This window comes from Solanum verrucosum, unplaced genomic scaffold, assembly GCF_900185275.1.
Source record: "Solanum verrucosum unplaced genomic scaffold, falcon-dt-bn FXZP01000229.1, whole genome shotgun sequence".
In the NCBI taxonomy this organism is placed as follows: Eukaryota; Viridiplantae; Streptophyta; class Magnoliopsida; order Solanales; family Solanaceae; genus Solanum; species Solanum verrucosum.
In genome coordinates, this window is record NW_026020011.1 from 2,088,441 (window position 1) to 2,106,758 (window position 18,318).

At 31.7% G+C, this 18,318-nt stretch overlaps 2 protein-coding genes across 4 annotated transcripts in view; one reads left to right on the forward strand and one right to left on the reverse strand.

Moving 5' to 3' along the window:
• LOC125820432 (uncharacterized) overlaps positions 1-18,318 on the forward strand; it is a 430,223-nt gene that overhangs the window by 176,817 nt on the left and 235,088 nt on the right. The window lies entirely within an intron of this gene.
• Positions 1,197-3,307, reverse strand: LOC125820454 (probable aquaporin PIP-type pTOM75). Its single transcript, XM_049499892.1, has 4 exons — positions 2,853-3,307; positions 2,081-2,376; positions 1,579-1,719; positions 1,197-1,464 (listed from the first exon to the last, which is right to left on the reverse strand). The coding sequence occupies exons 1-4, from the start codon at positions 3,181-3,183 to the stop codon at positions 1,366-1,368; spliced, it is 867 nt and encodes a 288-aa protein (XP_049355849.1). The 5' UTR covers positions 3,184-3,307; the 3' UTR covers positions 1,197-1,365.

Sequence of the window (18,318 nt, forward strand, 5' to 3'; positions counted from 1 at the left end):
GAATTTTGAGAAATCTTGTTAAAATATTTCTAATTTTTTTAATATATTATATATAGTTATAATAATTTATTAGGTACTAAAAGCATATAAAATACTTTCTCTATCCCTAATTACTTGTCCATTTTTCCTTTTTTAGTTGTCCCTAATTACTTGTCCATTTTAACAAATCAAGAAAGAACAATTTTTTTTACATATTATACCCTTAATTAATTACTTTGAAAAAAAATAAAAATTCTTGAAAATCTTAAGTTTTTAATTCATTAACTTCACAATTAATAGGGGTAAAATGGTAAACTCACTATGTCAATTATTGTTTTCTTAATAGATGTGTCAATTTGACAGTGAACAAGTAATTAAGGGCAAAAAGAGTAACAAATAAAACTATTAAAACTTAATAAAAATTAGGTGGGCTGAGTTGACCCGTTACCTAACCCGTTTTGACCTAATCCATTTTGGCTCAAACAAATTTGGGTTGGGTTGGTTGGATCTTGATCCGTTTATTGTCTTGACTCATTTTGACCCGCCCAAAATTCAACCCAATTCACCCAATTGTCACCCATAGTCAGATGTATTTCTTCTTTTTCTATGTATTAGTATTAATCTTATTTTTCATTATTTTAGGTTTCTATTACTATATGTCATTACTTTTGTTTTTGTTGCTACTGCCTCGATAAGCTGGTTTGCGTGTAAAATTAAAGTGAATTTATCGTTGTTGTTTTTCCTATGGAGTTTACTAGTAATTCTCAAAACTTAGATTATACGAAACGAAGTTTCAAATGTTTGAAGTTATCATTGCATAAGAATTGGTGGAAAAAAAAAACTAGACCTTAGAAAGGAATGGGAAAATGAGATAATTTCTCGTGATCACTCAACTATACTCTCTCCGTCCCATTTTATGTTGCAGTTTGCGAATTTCAAGATTCAAACATATCTATCTTTAATCATAAATTTTTCCTAGATCTTTTAAACATTTTGAATTATCAATTACTTTTTACGTAATTTACAAATATATAAATTTCATTTCAAAAAGATTGAAGATTTTGTGCGCAAATTCTCGATCAAACTTAAACTGTTTTGACTCTCGAAAAAATACCAAGTAAATTGGGACAGAGCGAGTAGTTATTATTTCTATTGGTTGAGTGAATTCAGGGGAAAAGTAGTCCTAAAAAGCATTAAAATAATTAAAAGACTCTAAGTTCATGGAATAAGAATCTTTCACTTGATTTAGAGAAAGAAAGCTTTAGATACAAGCATTAAACCTGATAATTTACACACATAATTGACATCTGAAAAGTAGAAAAATCGCAATAAACAACAGCACCAGACAGGGAAAATGATAAGATAAAAGGTTGTATCTTCAACTCTTCAAGACCTGCTGCTCTTGAATGGAATAGCTCTGATGATTATCTGATGGTAAACTGCAGCAAGAGCTGCTCCAATGAATGGTCCAACCCAGAAGATCCACTGAAAATTATGAGGAAAAAACAACACTTTTTAGTCAAGACATAACACGACAACACGCCTTTCAAAATGTCGGAAAATTTGTCATCTCGACGTGCTTCTAAGTTAAAGACTTACGTGGTCATCCCATGCCTGGTCTTGGTTGTAGATGATAGCAGCTCCAAGACTCCTGGCGGGGTTGATACCAGTTCCGGTGATTGGGATGGTGGCCAAATGAACCAAGAACACCGCGAATCCAATTGGAAGAGGTGCCAAAATCTGTCATAACAAAATTGTATATTATGATTCCTCATACATTGACTTGAATCTAGTACACAAAATCTATGTTGCTCAGACTCTTCAGAAATGCCAATGGATGCTTGTCGGAATTTACAAAGAATCCGACACGGGTTCGGCTGTATTTTTGGGAGAGTCAGAGCAACATAGCACAGAAGGCAGTGCCAATGGGCCAATATTGTCACAAGTTCTTAAGACAAGAGTAGTTAAGTTATATTGTGTATGTATCAAACCATTTTACTCTCATTTTTTACCTCCTAAAGGTAAAAATCAAAACTTTGATCCAAAAAAGTACTCTAGCACTATTAAGCTAAAGTTATTGGTAGGACAAGAAAGCACTTACAGGAACATGTGAATCTCTAGCACTTCTTTTGGCATCAGTGGCAGAGAAAACAGTGTAGACAAGGACAAAAGTGCCAATAATCTCAGCACCAAGTCCATCACCTTTAGTGTAACCAGGACTAACAACATTAGCACCACCATTAAGTCTCTCATAGGGTCCAACCATGAAACCCTTCACAACACCAGCACCACAGATGGCACCAAGGCACTGCATCACTATATAGAACACTGCCCTTGTTAAAGACAGTTTCCTTGCCAAGAACAGACCAAATGTCACAGCTGGATTAATGTGTCCTCCTGTTTCAGTACAAAATAGGGACTCAGTACATGTAAAAAATGATACTCAGCCTATTCAACCCCAAAACTAGCTCGACTCATCAACAGATAAACAATTCACAATTCTTTAAATTTTAAAATTTAACTCCACTTGTGTGAGCTCACTCACATCACCAGTCTCAAGCTCCGATGAAGGAGGAGGGTTGTCGAGGATAAATCGGAAACAACCTCTCTAAGATAGGGGTAACTGCATACATCTTAACCTGCTCAGACTCCACTCGTGAAATTACACTAAGTTCATTGTAATTATATAGTCAAACTACTAATACAAACAAATTACAACAAAGGGTTTTTGTGGGTATTGTAGTAGATCCATAAAAACAGTCCCCAAATGAAAATCAGTGACAACAAACAAAAAAAGATTACAACTTTACAGTATCATGAGCGAAAAAAAACAAGATTTGAGCAAGAATTAAGTAGTACTATTAGTAACTAACCTGAGATACCAGCAGTACAGTAAACCAAAGCAAAGATCATACCACCAAAAGCCCAAGCAACTCCTTGAATACCCACAGAAGAACACAAACTATCAGACCTTTTAAGCCCCATAACAGTCAAGATTGTTATGTACAAGAACAAGAAAGTAGCCATAAACTCAGCAATTCCAGCTCTGTAAAAAGACCATGATGACAATTCCCCTGGTTCAAACAGAGGAGCTGGTGGTGGCTCCTTGTAATCCTTGTCTGTTTGAGCAGCTGTCCCCAATGGCTGAGTCTCTCTGTACTTGTTTGCTCCAAGATTAACATCTTCTTCTTTGTTTTCTGCCATTTTTTTTTCCTCACTCACTTTTTTCTCTTCTCTCTGTATTATTGAATGCTCAATGGAATCCAAGAAAAGGAAGTAAGGTGCTGAGACAAGGATAAGGTTTGTCTTATTTTATAGTGGAGAACACATCATTTACACCAATATAAAATATGGTACAATTTTTTTTTTCTTTTTTCACTTAGTTGTATAATAATTTATTGAGTTGTTATAATCTTTTTGTAAGGTTGATTAATTTGTTAATGGCAAATTATGAAGTCTACTACAGAGTGAAAGTATTATGAGAGAAGTATTGGAAACACCACTGAATTTGACGTAAATTATTAATTTCGTTTCTGAATGGTTAACAGTCTTAAAATCACCCCTCTACTTGACTAACTATACTTAGATACACCCACGATCGGCCACATGATATGACAAGTGATCTCAAAATCTTAATAAAAAGCGGAGAGAATTGTTAAAAATACTCTCAAACTTGATGAAGATTTATGAACGTATTTCACTCATGTTACAAGATCAGAAGTGTATTTAAGTTCAGATAGTCAAGGAAATAAGTGTTTTTAAGATTGCCACAAATATACCAAGTTTAAGTGTGTTTTCAATACATTGTTTTTAGTAAAAAAAGAAAAGAAGGCTTTTGGATTATGAAAGTCTTTATTCAAGGGGTGACCTAGTAATTAATAAAGTGAGTTGAGAATATAAGATTTTCTATTCAAATTTTAATAGAGACAAAAACATTTCATTGATTTCTATCTATTTTAGTTTTAGTGAATAGAGTTAACTAGTATATCAGTTATCGATACAAAATAATAGATACTCTATATAATTAATTTGAGGTGCACAAAAGCTGATCCAAAAATCATCACTCTAAAAAATAATAATCATGAAAGTTAGGGATGCTTGACAATTTTTTCTATGGTTTAATTAGTTGTCCTTATCTTCTACAGAGTGTCACATAATTTATTTCTTGAAAAAGCACATACTCTTCCATTTGATTTGCTGGTCGGGCCAACTTAATTCACCTAATCTTCAAATAGTTGCAACAAAGGCCAGCTAAGTAAAAACTTTGAAACTTGAATTGCCATTATAAAAAATGATTTCTTTTTATTACACTATTTTCGGGAAATGCATAAGTACCCCCTCAGCCTATGCCTGAAATTCCAGAGACACACCTAACCTTTACTAAGGTCCTATTACCCCCCCCCCCCCGAACTTAATTTATCTATAATATTCTACCCCTTTTCGCCCTACGTGGCACTATCCTTGAAAAATTTGTCAACATGCGTTGGGCCCACCTGATAGTGCCACGTAGGCCAAAAGGAATAGAATATTACATATAAAATAAGTTCGAGGGGAGGGGGGTAATAGGACCTTAGTAAAGGTTAGGTGTGTCTCTGAGATTTCGGGTATAGGCTGGGGGTACTTATGCATTTTCCCTAAATATTTTGATAAATTGGTTTGGTTATATATATTATATATTCCGTTTTATTATATTGTCTCGAATTGTTATCCACTATAGAGTTTGATATAAACATGATAATACTATAATTATAGTATAAACACTTTAGAAATTGCTTATTCCGTTAATTAAAAATTCTATTAAACATGAAATGATTTATATAGCTATATAATTTTGTTTCAAATAATTTATTGTGACTAAAAAAGTTTTATTGCTATGGTAACTTTTATCACATGACGACAACTTATGATACAACTACAAAAATCTATTGCAACAATAGTTTTCTAGTTATTTAGGTAATTATTGCCACCACTATAAATAATTATAACAAAATTGAGAAGTTAACTTTGCCAAATCAATCTTCATAGCTAAATTTTTCTGTGAATTTGCAAATAACATAAAATGAGATGACTATATTAGTTTGAGCATAACTTCACTATTTTATCAAATCCTACTCCCTTCGTCTCATTTTATATGTCACTTTTTTACTTTCCACTTGTATTAAGAAATAATGTAATTTTATCCTTCTACCCTTATTTAATGTTTTATTAAGTCAACTTTATAATAAATGATGAATATATTTTTAAGATTAATTAACTACTCTATCAAGGATATAATAGGCAAAATATGGTGATTTATGCATAAATTTTATAAAATGACAAGTATTGTGGTCCAGTTATTTATAGAAATGAATGACATATAAAATGGACGGAGGGAGTAGTAATTATTATACAGCACATGAATAAAGCATTTCTAACCACTAATTATATTATTTAGACAAACCACTACAAAACAAAAACAACAAAAAAGAATCTTATTATAATGGTGATTATGGGCGGTGGGATTATCTAAGCAAAGCTAAATAAAGCTCACATATATACTTAATTAAGCCCCTAAGTCCTAACCCTTCTAATTTTCTTTAATAATTTTTCTGTATTAGTGGAGAAATCATAGCCACAGCCCCACAATCACCCAAAATAAAACAAAACAAAAAAATATATGGTCATTGAGTGGGCTAGAGAAAAAAATAGCCGTTTCTTTCTGTGACCGTTGAGAAAAAGTGACACAGCTTTTTTTCCTTGTCAACATTACATGGCCAACACTCTATGGCCAGAATTTAAGCATAGAGCTCATCATCATCTTGAGCAGTTAGCCATTGTATCTGTAGCTGAAAAGGAATAAACGATCCACGAATATTCTCTTTGTCTCAATTTAAGTGATATCGTTTGATTTGATATAAAATTTAAAAAAAATTGAAATTATGATGTAAAACAAAGTTTACTCAGTTATATGACTATAAATCATTTCATTATAAAAGAGGAATTTGAAAAGGTCATAAATTTGCTCAAAAGAGATTTTTACACCGTGTCTACGAAGTTCATAAATTGCAAAAAGATAAAATTAAGGTGATTTTACTAATTGAAAAAGTTATTCCGGGTGAGAAATTCTAAAGGTGTGTGATCTATTCATTTTGCATAAATAATGGGTCTTATACTACTAATCCCATTCCCACAAAAACATAATGTTCTATCTCGGATGAGAGGTCGGAGTTGTTCGGATGATGAAACTCTAGTTTTAAAATTGTAAGTTCGAGTTATCAAAAGTGTAAAAAAGGTGGTAGCTCCTTGAAGGGATTGGAAAAAAAAACAAATCCTATACTATGATTAATTACCATATCTAAAGTCTAATGAGAGTTTTCAAGAGAACTCCACACAAATAATAAAAAGAAAAGATGATGCTCCACTATCCTAACATTTGTGACAATTAATGTGGGCCAAATTCTACAAATTTGTCTTTGCTTGTGCTTAGCTTTATCTAGAATTTCCAGCAAATAGCTTGATAGTATTAGAACGAAAAAGAGGAATATCCAATCATGGTCTATACAACTCATACTCGTGACATTATTAATTGGCTTTTAGCCCTACTCACATGCTATATTGTGCAACTTCAAGCTCCACTCATAAGCTCAGACTCTCTAAAAATGTTGTCGCATTTTTGTTGGATTCTTAAAAATACACTACTTTTGAAGGATCCGATACACATCTGATGATATTTTTGAAGAGTCCGAGCAACATTACCTTCAAAATTTGAGGTAGTATATATATCAAACAAAAAAGACAAAAAGAAAACTGAAAAAAAGATGAAGGAATTGTAACAAGTGAAAGATTGTGATCATATACTGTTAAATCTATCAATTTGTTTCAAGAGATTATATATATATATTAGGATCATATACATGAAAAGAGAATTGAGTAGTAGTTCATTGTCATCTTGTATATATGCAAGTTTGATTCTCATTTGGTTCTTTTTTGTCTCTCCTCTGACCGCTAATTATTTGTTTCGGATCGATATCTTATTATCTTATTGTTTTTGTTTGTTATTATTACGTTTGTTTCATAATTTGTTTAGTCAAGGGTCTTTAAAAAAAAAAAATATCTCTATCTTCTTAAAGGTCTAATAAGATTTGCCTACACTCTACTATCGTCTCCAACTCTACTTGTAAAATCAAACTGAATTTATTGTCTCTTCTCCCCGTTAATTTTTCTTGTATGACCCTGACAAAGGAATTATGTCAAACAAAAAAAGACAAAAAAGAAAACTGAAAAAAAGATAAAGAAATTGTAACAAGTGAAAGAAATGATCTCCCCTACACTTTTACTAATCAAGTTTTGATCTACGAGACTCAATTTGACTAATTTTCTGAGTTAAATTGAATTAGAATAATTTATTATTTTAAATTATAAATTTAGATATTCAAAAATCATATGAAAGATGTGATAACTTCCAATTCTTTTTTTATTAGTTGATAAAAGTAATATATTTTAAAATATTAATTAAAATTTATAGTATAATTTAACTCTCGAAAAACGAAATGTGATAAGTAGAAGTGAATGAAAAAATATTTCTTAGCCGTCCAAACCTTATCAAGATTGTTAGTATATCAGCTAATGTCACAAATTCATAGGAAGTTTTTGCCTTAACAAACCGACTCATTTGTTAATGTTGCACAAAAAAAATTAGTGGAGTAATCAATTATGTGATAAATGATCCATATTATAATGTTAATATTAGAAGTGACCTCTTAGCCAATATTGTTTTTTTATTTTAAAAATTGAGTGATGTAGGGAGAATACCACATATACTACCATTTTAAAAAAAAAATTAACACTAAAATCTAAATTTTATTTAGGAGATGTTATTAATTATTGTTAAAGATAAGAGAGTAGGAGCATCTATTACATATATACATATTATTTACGGGCCAACTTAGGGTATGTGACTAATAAATAATATTACACGTCTTAATCACTAAATAAAATACATGTTTGTGACTTCAAGTTTTGTCAAAATTAATACAAATATATCGGTGCTAATAATTGTGTTACATTCTCATCATGACTCATGACTCATGACATTGATAGGTACTTAGCCTTGTTCCATACACAACCCCTCAAACTTGCTCTCATTTTTTATTTTGACACTTCAACTTAGCCTTGTTTCATTTTAACCCTTAATCTCCATTTTTTCTGTATCATTTAAACACTAATACTAATTTTTATGATTTTTTATTTATTTATGTTCTTCAATTGCAATTTTTTATTTTAAAAAAAATAGACATGTGTGTTAATTTTCGTAAAAAAATTAAACATTCGCGAATGAACATAAAATTTTTCAAACAATAATATTATTTTTTGAGATTTCTCTGTATTTTTGCATGAAAGTAAATTGACGAAAGTTCTTTGATTTTCTTTCTTAAACATTCAATTAAATTAAATAACACTACTTATTTATTATTTCTTATCATCTAGGCTATCTAAATTTAACGCAAATACTCACTTTTTATTTTTAAAAATCAATTCGAATAAAAAAACTCATCTTCAATACGAGTAAAAAAGACTCTTGTTCATTGCTAATAACACTACTAAAAAATGTTAAAACTCAACTGATTTTAATTTGTTAGATTGTTGGTGATTTTTAAGAAAGAAAACCAACACAATTTCGTCGGTTATTTTTCACATAAAAATACATAAAACTCTTAAAAAGAAATTATTATTTATATTTTTTGTTAATTTTTATTTTTTTAAAACTAAAATTAACTGACACATGTCGATTTAAAATAAGAAGTTGTAATTGAAGAATATATATAAAAATAAAGAAATCATAAAAAATAGTATTTCGTGTTAAAATGGTACATAAAAAATGAAGTTTAAGGGTTAAAATAGAACAAAATTAAGTTGGAGTGCCAAAATGAAAAATGAGAATAAATTAGAGGGGTTGTATATGTGTTTGGCCTAATTACTTGAATATATTTGGCTCCATTATCTAAACCTAAAAAATGATATATCATATATCCACCGACTATGTTATTAAAGAAAAAAAAGCTCATTCAAGGTTATTAAAAATGAAGAATTTTTATTTTATAGAAAGCGCCTTTAATTAAAAGTCGAATTCAAATTAATCGGATTATAAACAACTTATCGCTCTGCTTGATTAATTGGCATATATTCTGTGTGTAATATTTGAAAATTTTGCAAAGCATAATACAGTTGGGTGATACCAGAACATTGATTATTAATCACGTATATTCTCTTCGTTTTATACTAGTTTTCTATTTTATTAAATTAAGAAAATATTAATTAATTTTTTTCTATGTTACCTTTGCAATTAATTCTTTCAAAAAGCATTCACATTTGTTTGTAAAATTCTGAAAAGTTTCTTAAAAGGTGAATTAGTAAAATTATTTTTTTATTTATGATTTTTTAATATGCGTATAAAAAATAATAATCAACTAATATGAGATGGAGAGAGTATTAACTATACCAGTACAATATATATGTCTAATAGTTTCTTCTGGATTTGATTCTTTCTTTTGACTAAAGAGCAACATGTGGACACATCCTTAATGATTCTATCTTTGTCCATGCATTGAGGCATCGACGAAGTTAGGAATTTCACAAAGGAGGTTCAAAAATAATATAATAAATATTCTTTTAAAAGAGTGGATAAAATTTCAAAAAAATAGCAAATATAATAAGACTCTACAACTATAGTTTTGATAATTGCACTCCATAGCTATAGTTCCGTTTACTATGGATGCTACGGTTTGTATATTTCTGTCTGTTTGTATATTTCGCTTGTGAATATACAAATAAAGTAAGTATATATAAATTATGTATATATACATTTAGAAAATTTTCAGAACTTCGTTTGTATACTTCGCTTGCCAAATATACAAACATGGTAAGTTATCATGAAATTTTCATAAATCGTATACAAATACATGATATTTAATCATTCTGTGTATCATTTTATTTGTATATACAAATATTTTTTCCGGTGAACAACCATATAGCTATGCCACTGCATTGAGGTATATATACAAGCTACGAGGTGTTTGACTATGAAATTTTTTAACCTTTTCTTAAGTTGAACTTCAAAAAACATGTTTGATCATAAATTTTTGAAATTTCAAGAATTTAAAAAATAAAAAAATATATTTTCACTTTTTTTTTTTAAATTCCAAGTTACTCACCAAAAATAACATTTCTGGGCTGCTCAACTCTCAGGTTGAAATGATTTATAACAAGGTTGATATTGAGGAGGAAGTGATAGGGTTATGTGTACAACTTGGGCAGTGATGCAAGATGATATTATTGAAGCTGTTTTGGAATTCTTTGCTTCTGGGAGATTGTATGTTCCTATAGATTGTACAACCATCACTCTGATTCCAAAGGTATCAAATCTTGTTAGAGTTACTAGTGTGTGTTTGGTACGGAGGAAAATATTTTCTAGAAAATGTTTTTCTATTTTTTCATGTTTGGAAAATATTTTTTAATATCAACTCATTTTCCTCAAATTTAAGGAAAATGACTTCCCTTCCAAAATTAAGGAAAACGTTTTTCTAAACTCTACTTCATCCTTTAATTTTTTTTCTTACCCTACTCATACCCCGTACCCGACCCTCTCCATTCAATTTTTTTTAAATTTTTTTTCTTACTTTTTAAATTTCAAATATAATTTTTATCCCTACCCCCAAACCAGCCCCCTCTCCCCTCTAACAAAAAGAACTAAAAAAAATTTAAAAATTATTTTTGAAAAATAATTCAAATTTTAAAATATTTTTTTACCAACCCCCACCCCTACTCCACCCTCAAACAACCCCGTCAATTTTTTTTTCCTAGGTCAAGTCCTGGATCAGATCTTAGGGTCGATTTTGAACGGTCATCAGGGTCCTATCCTAGTTTGAGTGTCGGGGTCAGGTCCTAGATCAATTATCGGGGTTGATCTTCAAATCAAAAATTATTTTCTTAAAGAGTATTTTTAGTGTCAAGACAAAAGTAAAAGTTATTTTCTGAAAAATATTTTTCATTCACTAACTAAACATTAAAAAATATTTTCCAGAAATTATTATCTACTCACCAATCAAACATGAGAAAATAAGTTAGAAATCCACTTGTTTTCCAGGAAACATTTTCTAGGAAAACACATTTTCCATGAAAACATTTTCCTTCATACCAAACACACCCTAAATGTAAACCAATTTTATGTTGCAATTAATTCATATAAAACATAAACTAAATTCTGTGTGGGCAGTCTAGGTCATCATGCTGTCTGTAATCAAGGTTCTATGTGGGCAATTGAGACCATCATAGTATCTAGAAACATATAAAATGAACATATATTCATATATGATCAAGGCCAACAGTCCACTATGCTAACAAGGCAAAATAACAAGGTCAGTAAAGTCGACAACGTACATCAATACAGTCCTAACTTCAAGCTTCTAAGAGTAGTATACTAGGTCGGGACAGGACCCAAACTGTAACAATTCAAAAATGAATGTGATGACACTCGTCTTATTCCACCTAGATAAGTCAGCCTAAAACTCAACCATCACGATGAAGTGCGGAAATAAACTATAAATAAAAGTCTAATACTTTAATATAATGTGGAAACTCATAATCGTCTTAAATATACCCCAAAAACCTGATTGTCACGTGTACAAGCCTCTAACGTGTTATAGCAAAATTGAAAGAAAATACGAGTGTCAAATGACATTGTTTCTAGAATAGAACAAAATCATAAATAAGGAGAAAAAAGGTCTGCTGAGATGACAAACAGCTACCTCACAAACCTCCACGAGAAGCCTCTGACAAGAAGAGAATAGAAAGAGTATCACAAAGATCTGGGCTAGTAACCTACAAAAATGTAGTAGCAAGGGGTGAGTACCAAACCACACGGTACTCAGCAAGTAAACTTCTAAACACAAGCTAAGGGAATAGGATACGGGTACTCCTTACACCCCAACCGAACCTCCACAACTACAACCTGTATAAAAATCAGTCCAACCTAACAATTCACAATTTACATAGCTCACAACTCAACAACAACACTCTAACAATTACATATCTTTAATAACAAACTCAATATTCATCAATCACAAGTTCCACAGAAAGACACTCACAAGTTCAACAACACACAAGATCAAGTTCACCAACGATAAGGATGTGCAATGCAATGAAATGCAATGTCAAGTATAGTGATGCATGTCTGACCTAACGATACACATCCGTTGTCTCTCAGTCCGGGATCCATGGGGACATTTCTGTCCATGCATCCGTCGCTGCATGCGACACGACCCTCGATAATGAAATTTATCGCGGCGTGTGATATGTCCCTCGATAATAGAATCCGTTGTGGCGTGCGACACGTCCCTCAAAATATAGTATCCGTCGCGGCGCGTGACACGTCCCTCGAAATGATACATCCTCTTTAATTTCTTATTCTTACTCAATCCACATAACATTTATCACAACCATGTCACAAAACCAATGCAAACGACATGTTCACACAAATTATGAGGAGATGACCATTGTCATAACAGTGCACCATTCACAACAACACAATCATGATATCACATCAACAATGAATCAATAAGTCTTTCAAACCATTCTCAACATATCACACACCAATAATTAATCACATTGCCTTTTATCACCCCTTTTTCATAATTAGAATTATTCAATATGGACAAGTCAACCCATCACCAAGTCCCATTACTCCCCAACACATACCACAAGGAAATACACGATTCTATACACTTAACACGGATTTAGAAATTCATTTGCCTTAATTAATTGAACAATCACTCCGGCTCTTGAATTTTCACCTTTCGTTGAGCTTTCAAATCAGTGCAATCTAATCAAATAAATAACCACAATAAGATTCCAAAACTAACAACACCCATATTACTATAGTTTTACCCTAGACCTAAAAACTAACTCAACTCTATAATCAAGTTCCTAATCTTGATGCCAATTAACATGTCAACTCTCATAGTTTTCAAATTTCAAGTCTAGGGTTAAATTTCAATTTCTCCAATATCATAAATCTAATAATATTAATATAATACAATACATCTAATATTTAATTACCTATCCCAATATATTAAACTTAAATTAGAATGTGATAATACAATGAATTCTCAACTGCCAAATAACATATGTGTATAACAAAACTATAATAAAAAAACCACATCGTGAGAACTACTATATAAAGAACCACACCGTGAGAACTTATATACTAACTGAAACTACTTCAATCATATATGTTCTAATTGCCCATCACAGAGAACATACTTTCAAATTTCAAATTATTCCTCCCACATTATAATATAATGTTACTTGACTAAGTAACTTTAACCATTTAATTAATATGAACAAAAAATTAATTCAAATATATTGAATTCCTCGAAATCTCCCCACTCTAATTAACTGACACCACATAACCAATGAATAAAAGTAATTTAATAATTTAACTCCTTGGTTTTACTGATTTCACCAACAATTATATAAAATAAATAAATAACATTGGCATAGAGATGGATTTAGCCATAATTCAACCCAAGTATAGAAGACCCAAGTTCTTACTTGATGTAGCCGCCATTTTGATTGTTATACCGTAGTTGTAATGTTCTCGGGAGGTTTTTTCCCCAAAAGAAATAAGGTCGTAATAGGGTATTAACTTAAATTATATTATATATGGACTTGATCCATTAATTATCAACTAAATTAATTATTTTAAATTAGTATAAATTATAGGAACCACATATTATAAGTACTAAATAACATCCTATCCCTTCTAGTTTTCTATTTACCAAAAATTCCTTAAAAATGATGTTTGCGGGATATATATCGTTGTGCACGGGATACATTAGGTTTGATACATTCCACATATACATAGCGTTGTGCACGGGATACATTAGGTTTGATACATTCCACATAGTGGGATACATAGCATTGTGCACGGGATACATAGCGTTGTGCACAAGATACATAGCGTTTGATACATTCCACATAGTGGGATACATAGGGTTGTGCACGGGATACATACGGGATACATAGGTAAATAAGGGATTTTTGAAAATTTTGAAATAAGTAGGGATAAATGGATATTAAAATAAGTAAAGGAGTGTAGTTAAGTAATTTGTCCTTTAAATTATCCCTCAATTAAAAGACCGTAGTTAAATGAATAACCCAAAATTCTCATTTAAAATTTATGAAAAAGAGAAGAGTAGTTCTCAAAATGACCTAACGGATCATTACATTATCCACCACTAAATATCATGTTCGTCCTCGAACATAAAGAAGGAGAAGGAAGAATAATTGATGTTACCAAAAGCATGCGGTATGATCTTCCAGAGTCGGTGTTCATCTCTACAAGTAAGCTCCTCATTGAGAGAATTCCATCAAGATCACCTACTAAGAATAGAACTTTCAAATCAAACTTTATAAAGATCAACTACTAAGAATTGAACTTTCAAATGATACTTTGAAAGATCTACAAATTAGGAGTTATTACCAAGCCATGAACCCAATCTAAACTGAAACCCACTGGACCATAACACAACCATCATGACGAATTTTTTCTCACATAACCAAGATAACATTCTGAATTTATACCGGCTACAACCAGAAGTGACCTTTAACTAACAACCACACACTCATAATGCACAAACCATCATAGATCTTATCAAGATTTTCTTTTCACAACACAGTCTTTCCACGAACTTAAGTTATAAAAATCTGATCTTTAGACATCGGGTAATCATCAAGGGAGGATCAAATTTATCTAACCCAAAGAAGGAAATCAAGTAACCACCCAACAAGCGATACACCTAAGCATACAAAATCTTTAACAACACTGTCTGAATGCTAAATTAGTAGTCGTGATTGTAGACAATCCTTAAGAACGGTAGAACTGGACCTAACAGTCCCTACATCCAATCACATATATCTAAAACATGACCTCAACGATGAGATGGATATTAAAACTATCAGACAATTGTAAGTATCCATGGTAATACTTCTATAAATGCTCTTAAGCAAGGTTGTGCATGTAGAACCACTGGAATACTTCAACTGTTCCAAGATAATACCAAATGTGTCATATCTAAAATAATCAAGTCAGCTCAAGCATCCTACTATGCCAAAAGGACATCGCAAGATCGGTACACCCGATCAACCACTAGGGATCCACCCATAGAAGTGAAAACATGCATATGCATAGATAGTGAATCATACTCCAAATCATGTCTAGGAAAAAATAGGTGATCACATAAGTATATATGGAACCAATGTTGAATACACTAAAGAATCCCTCCAAATAGTTCATATTAAACATTTTCATTCAGTTGACTCCATCCCATTGATTTTTATCTACCCACAATCCACCTGGTCTGGTCCCATTACGATCGTACCCATACTCGATTTATAAGACTATATATACTCTTCACAGTACTCCACTAAAGCCGACACTATTAATTAATAATATCATAAGCACATCAGTCATTTACCTTATTCTCAATTGTCTCTTGCATCAATATTTTCTTAGCAAATACATTGTCGCCTCCAAAAATTTCAAACTATGACTCAATTTCTTTCCATGCAAGCAATCCATGACAGATACGGATCCCACCCAAGACTGATATCACTAATTCCAAATCTTGTAGTATCTTTCCATCGAGATAAAGCTGTGGGCGATTCTTGTAGTGCTCCAGACGCCACATCCATGGGCTGATACACACGAAAAATTAGGAAATTTGGGTAATTCTTTAAAAATGGCTTGTAAATGCGGAAATGTGCGTTAAAAAATGGTGTGAGTATAAGTGAAGTTCCCCACTCATTACGGAGGTCCTCATAAAGTTTTTTGAGAAAAAAAAATTTGGTGCTTCGGGTGCCAGAGTCATGGGCTAATACACACGAAAAATCGTGGGAAATTTGGGCGATTCTTAAAAAAGGACTTGTAAATGCAGAAATGGGCGTTAAAAAATGGTGTGAGTATACGTGAAGGTTCCCCAACACATTACGAAGATCCTCATAAAGTTTTTTGAGATAATTTCTTTGGGTGCTCCTGGTGCCAGATTCATGGGCGTCAACACACAAAAAATTGAGAAATTTGGACGATTCTTAAAAAAGGGCTTGTAAATGCGAAAGTGGACGTTAAAAAAATGGTTTGAGTATATGTTAAGGTTCTCCAACATATTATGGAGGTCCTCATAAGAAAAAAAATTGGGTGTTTCGGGCGCTAGATCCATGGGCTATAACACACGAAAAATTAAAGAATTTGGGTGATTCTTCAAAAAGAGTTGTAAATGCAGAAATAGACGTTAAAAAAATGGTGTGAGTATACGTGAAGGTTTTCCAACTTATTACGGAGGTCCTCATAAAGTTTTTTGAGAAAAATATTTTGGATGCTCTAGGCGCCAGATCCATGGGCTAATACACAGGAAAAATTGGGGAATTTGGGTGATTCTTAAAGAATAGCATGTAAAAACGGAAATGGGCATTAAAAAATGGAGTGAGTATACATGAAGGTTCCCTAACTCATTGCAAAGGTGCTTATAAAGTTTTTTGAAATTTTTTTTGGGTGCTCCGGCCCCCAAATCTATGGGTTAATACATACGAAAAATTGGAAAAGTTGAGCGATTCTTAAAAAAGAGATTGTAAATATGGAAATGGGAGTTATAAAAATGGTGTTAGTATACGTGAAGATTTCCGAACTCATTACGGAGGTACTCAGAATGTATTTAGAGGAAAAAAAATATTTGGTGCTACGGGCGCTAGATTCATGGGCTAATACACACGAAAAATCGGGGAATTCATAAAAAAAAGGCTTTGTAAATGCAGAAATGGGCATTAAAAAAATGGTGTGAGTATACGTGAAGGTTCCCCAACTCATTACGAGGTCCTCAGTAAGTTTTTTGAGAAAAATATTTTGGGTGCTCCGACGCTAGATCCATGGGCTAATATATACGAAAAATTGGGAAAATTTGGGCAATTCTTAAAAAAAGGTTGTAAATTTAGAAATGTGTGTTATAAAAATGGCGTGAGTATACGTGAAGGTTCTCCAACTCATTACAGAGGTCCACATAAAGTTTTCTGAGAAAAATATTTTTGGTGCTCCGTGCGACAGATCACATCATGATTAAGCCTCACATATTTCACATTTTCAGGAAGAATAAGTAATGAATAAATATAGGAATGCGTAGAACCCGGATCAAACAGTGTAAACACACATAAGCCAAATAAATGAAATTTACCGACAACCACGTCTTGTCCATCTTGATAATCCCTCTGCCTCATAGCATAAGTACGTGCAATAGCCCTTTGTCCACTAGCTTGATTAGCTGCACTTGTACCTGCTGCTTGGGTGTTTTTAGGTCTTGCACCTCTATTAGTTTAAGGAGGATTAATAGAAGGTTTATGAACTGAGCCTTCAGTTTTCAAGGAAGGAGCAGTATTAGGATTAGGACAGTTCTTCACTTTATGATCAAAGCTCCCACAATTAAAACATGCACCAGAGGCTCTCCTGCAAGTACCATAATGATTCTTTCCACATTGCGTGTTTTATTTAAAAATATATGTAAAAGGAAAATGACCGAGTTTTTGAAAAATCGATTAAACTTATGGTTTAAGAGAAATCGAATTTCCAAAAGAACAGAGTCGCCACTTAATTTTTTTTAGTAAAAATCAAGAAAAATATAAGGTTTTTCAAAGGACGTAAACAGATAAAATCAATTGAAAAAGGGGTTCGAGTTCAAATGTACATTCCGAGAAGGTGTTAGGCCCTCGAAATTCCCGCTAACTCGTGGTTGACCGGCGATTTGACTAAAAATAACTTTGACTAATTTTTGAGAAAATATTAACTAAGTAAAAGAAATCATTTATTTCAACTAATTGTTTTTAGAATTTAACTAAGTAAAGAATTCACGACTTTGACTAATTTTGAAAAGTTTAACAAAGTAAAAGAACTAATTTACTTCAATTATTATTATTTTTTCTTTGAAATTTAAATTAAGTAAAAAGAGCTCATTTATTCTAACTTATTTTTTATTATTATTTTTTCTTTTTACTATTGTTACTTTTATCATCTCTTATTTATTTTTAGGGGAATGAACTAAAGGGGAATGGATCATAAAATGTCAACAAGAAAATATTAAAAAAAACTAAGCAATAAAATATATATACTTTAATGCGAAAATAAAATGAAATGACCATTCTTGGGGAATTTAATTAAGTTAAACCATAAAATAATCAAAATGTTAGTCAAATATAACAAAATAAATAAGAGTAAGAGGAGGAATATCAAATTTGGGCCTTTGGCCCAAATCTTGGACTTGC